We start from the raw sequence: 3,778 nt of genomic DNA on the forward strand, positions 1-3,778 counted from the left end.
CAATATGCTGTGAGAATTGTTCTATTCACACAATTTAGATTTTTTTACCCTTCCGATTACCAGTCCAAGCTGTTGACATGTTTTAGAGTTGTTAAAATAATATACCCACAAAAACAGTGAATGTGTTTGTATTAATTATTGACCTTTATCTGCTGCAGACTAATGTGTTCTTCCACGAATTTGAGAATATAAATATAAAAAAATAGCAGAAATATGTTGGTAAAACAAGACTATGTATGTTTGTCAGTGACATGTTAACTATAGGTTAATGAGGCAATGCTTTTGATTTGACTAAAATGTGACAAAAACATTAAGAGCATTTCGTTTAATAAAATGTCTCACTGTTCGTCTTTTTGACAATAACTAGACTAAATCATTATTCAAATGATAAAAATGTGACTTAAACTAAGATATTTAGTCTGAATGACTAAGACTAGACTAAATCAAAAGAATGGTACCAAAATTAACACTGATATATATTTAATTCAGAAGTCCTAAAAATGGATGCTAACCGCAGATTCCCCTTTTAATTTTTCCATTTGTTCACGTGCCAAGTTAACGATATTGAGAGGAAAAAAAAGATGGCCTCCCTTTCAAACTAATAGGGCCCTTTTCATGTAGGATAATCATGAGTATAATCAAATAATAACCAATTCTCCTGATGTAAACAAAGCACTTCAAAGTCATAACAATACTGAACAAGATCCCAATGCAATATGAATACTTGCCCGAATCATGTCAGTTCTGATCAGTTGCTTACCTTACGTCTGGACTTGGGCTCAGTGACTTTCGGTATGGACTTCGTGATCGCCTACGTGTACCGTATGGACTTGAGGCAAGTTCTCCCTGTTCGAATGGACTATGCCTCCCGTAGCTTGGAGACCTGCGCCAATTTAAAGGGCTGGTTGGAGACCGCTTTCTTTTGTTGCTTGAGAATGAACTGGGCGACTTTGAAATATTGTAGGCACCATAGACCTCTGCATCTCGGCTGTAGTACATCGAACTAGGAGACAGTCTTTTGTTCCCATAACTGGGACTTCTTCTAGATATAAACTGGTTATTATAACTACCACTAGGAGACTGGTATCCATAGGAATACGAAGTCCCATGTGGACTGTCTGCCTTGAAACCAGGACTTCTTCTGTAGGCCCTGAGTTCTTCGCGGTCATCTCGGTACGATTGTGGAGCATCCCTGTATGCAGAAGGTGGCTCCTTTTCAGGCCGTGACTTACTTTTGTGCCGTTTAGACTCCCTTTTGTCCAAAGACATGGGGATCAAAGTTGTAGACGTCTTCTTGCCGTTACTGTCACTCTTTCTCGGACTCTCTCTGTTGTTTTTGGTGGCGATCACGCTACTTGCACGAGATTTAGAAGACTCCCTCTCATCGCTCTGGCGTTCCTTTCTTTTCGGTTCCTTATCTTGTCTATTCCAGGAACCACTGGTTTGTTCATCCTTTCGGAGATGTAATATATCCCGATCTCGTCGAGATCTTCTCTCTGTAGATGTCGGTCCATTGGTGTTGGTGAACTCAACTTCGCTAAGTCGGTCGACTGAAAGCCGAGCATGCGGTTCTGGTTTCGGTGAAGGGCTCCCAGAAAACCGTTCTGATTGGGAACTCACATCGTCATATTCCACCAATGTCCGAAGTTCACATTCTCTTTCGAGAGTGCCCCTCCGCTCATCGTCTAGTTCATCTGGCGTATGCCATGGTTCTTTCCCCCTCGAGTGGGTGTTTTTCTTTCGCCTTGATGCGGACGAACGCCTCTTCTCCCGGTGCTTCTCTCGCTGCAGAGCAGCACCGCTTCCAGGTTTAACGTTAACATTACTGCGACGCTCCTGTCTGGCACCTCTCTGTGCCGATGGGCTTCTTCCCCTACCCTCCCGAAGCACCTCCGAGTTAGGCATTTATCAAAAAAAGATGGATTTACTTTTGGTAAAATTGGTTGTCTTCAGTGTTATGTTCCTTGGTACTCAAAACAAAACATTTGCCACCAATCGGCTAGCTAGCAAGCTAGCACTAGCGAGCTAAAGTTAGCTACAGTACAGTAGCTACAGTACTGTAGTCACAGCTACTCACTACTAACAGTGAGCTACTCTAAACAATTAATTTCACTCATCACCCCACTAATCCTTTAATATTTCCCTCTGTGAGATACACTGTAATAAAAGGAACGCAAATAAAAATGATTCATTATAATCCAGGACTGTGTTATTCCAAAAATGTACCATCTAGCCAAGTTAGCCAGTGCTAACTAACGTCAGTTAGCAGCAACAGTAGCTAGCTAGGCAGTGTCTCGTAATTGCATTCCATTCCATGCTGAGTGTAGCAGGCCCAATGTATCCTGCTTAAAAATAAATTATTCTTGAAGAATATAGCAGCTCACACCAGATTTAAAATATACTACAGAAGTACTGAAAAGAAGAGACAAAAACATCTAACTTTTTAGGACTGAAAGTTCTTAACGCTGTCCATCACTCCAATTTAGACGAACAAGGAAGTAGTGTAGTTAGCACGCGAACTAGGCTATCATTCTTTCTCCGTCCTTGTGGAGTTCAACTCCGGCAGATTCAACAAAACAAAACAATAAAAAAAAAAAATCTATATACAGTGTCACTAATTTAAGCGAAAAACATTATAATTCCCAATTTTAAAATACATACAAACGTTATATTTACAGCTTTATTGGTTATATATAAATATATATAACCAATATATATAAATATTCACCGACCACAGTCAGTCAACTAGCTAACGTTAAAAATTGCCGGGCCCTCTTGCTTTCAAACTGAATTGAAGGCCTACCCGCTGTTAACGTCCAATGATGTGCATAATCCAGATCAGTGGTTACGTCACTAGAAAAAAGATCCCCTGACACACGTTAACAAATTCCCCCACATTGTAATTTAAGTTCTTACTAGAACAATTAAGATAACATGACATTTAATTTTTATTAAAAAAATCTGATTGTATTACTTTGTATAACCTATATAGTTAGGCCATAACAATTTACTCACTGGTAAAGGATTCACAAAGAAGTGGTTGCAGGACCGATACATGCAGGGTGAGGGCCACTAACACTTTTAATGTTTGGTCAAGACAAAGTAATAACAACTACATGTATTAACAATTCATCCATTGACACATTAATTCAGAGATGACCATGTCTAAGCTGTTTACAGTAACTGGGTCACACTTTGAATGGCAAACTGTAGGACAGCTCTCAAAAAATATATATACTGTCTCTTCCAAAAGTATTAAAATTCTGAGTAATTAATTTCCAGTCCAATACATTTCCGTCAGGTGGATTCCAAACAAGTTCAAGAGACATTTTAAGCATGGTCTATGGACACAGCTCAATTTGGAGTTTTTGGAGGGTCTGAATACTTCTTTGAGAGTTTCCAGTTTTTCATTTTCAATAAATTGTCAGTAATGTCTAAAACATGTTTTCACTTTGTCATAATTAACTATTGTGTAGATTGATGTCAATTTTAACTGAATTATAAATTAAGTCTTTGACACATTCAGTCAATATATCCAACTAAATGTCGAAAGATTAAGACAAGGATTCAACAACCTATCCAATAAGTTTATATACAACAGACAAGTGTTGTATATAAACTGTAAAAATGTAACAATGTAACGTTGGGAAAAAACATGTCAGAAAAATTATAAAACATTACTGAGAGTTTAGTTTGCAATTTCTGCTGTGAAAAAGTCATGTCATAGCCATGCTGCAGTTACTCCATTGTAAATCAAACTACAGAACTCTTATAAAAA

The 3,778-nt window shown here is 38.2% G+C and overlaps 1 protein-coding gene across 1 annotated transcript in view; it reads right to left on the reverse strand.

Annotated features, from left to right (window-relative positions):
* cdk13 (cyclin-dependent kinase 13) overlaps positions 1-2,648 on the reverse strand; it is a 29,462-nt gene extending 26,814 nt beyond the window's left edge. The window contains exon 1 of the mRNA XM_013139548.4: positions 761-2,648. Coding sequence (XP_012995002.1) covers positions 761-1,905 — 1,145 coding nt within the window. The 5' untranslated portion in view covers positions 1,906-2,648. The remainder of the gene's footprint in view (positions 1-760) is intronic.
* Between the last annotated feature and the right edge of the window lie 1,130 nt (positions 2,649-3,778).

Source organism: Esox lucius, chromosome 21 (genome assembly GCF_011004845.1).
Source record: "Esox lucius isolate fEsoLuc1 chromosome 21, fEsoLuc1.pri, whole genome shotgun sequence".
In the NCBI taxonomy this organism is placed as follows: Eukaryota; Metazoa; Chordata; class Actinopteri; order Esociformes; family Esocidae; genus Esox; species Esox lucius.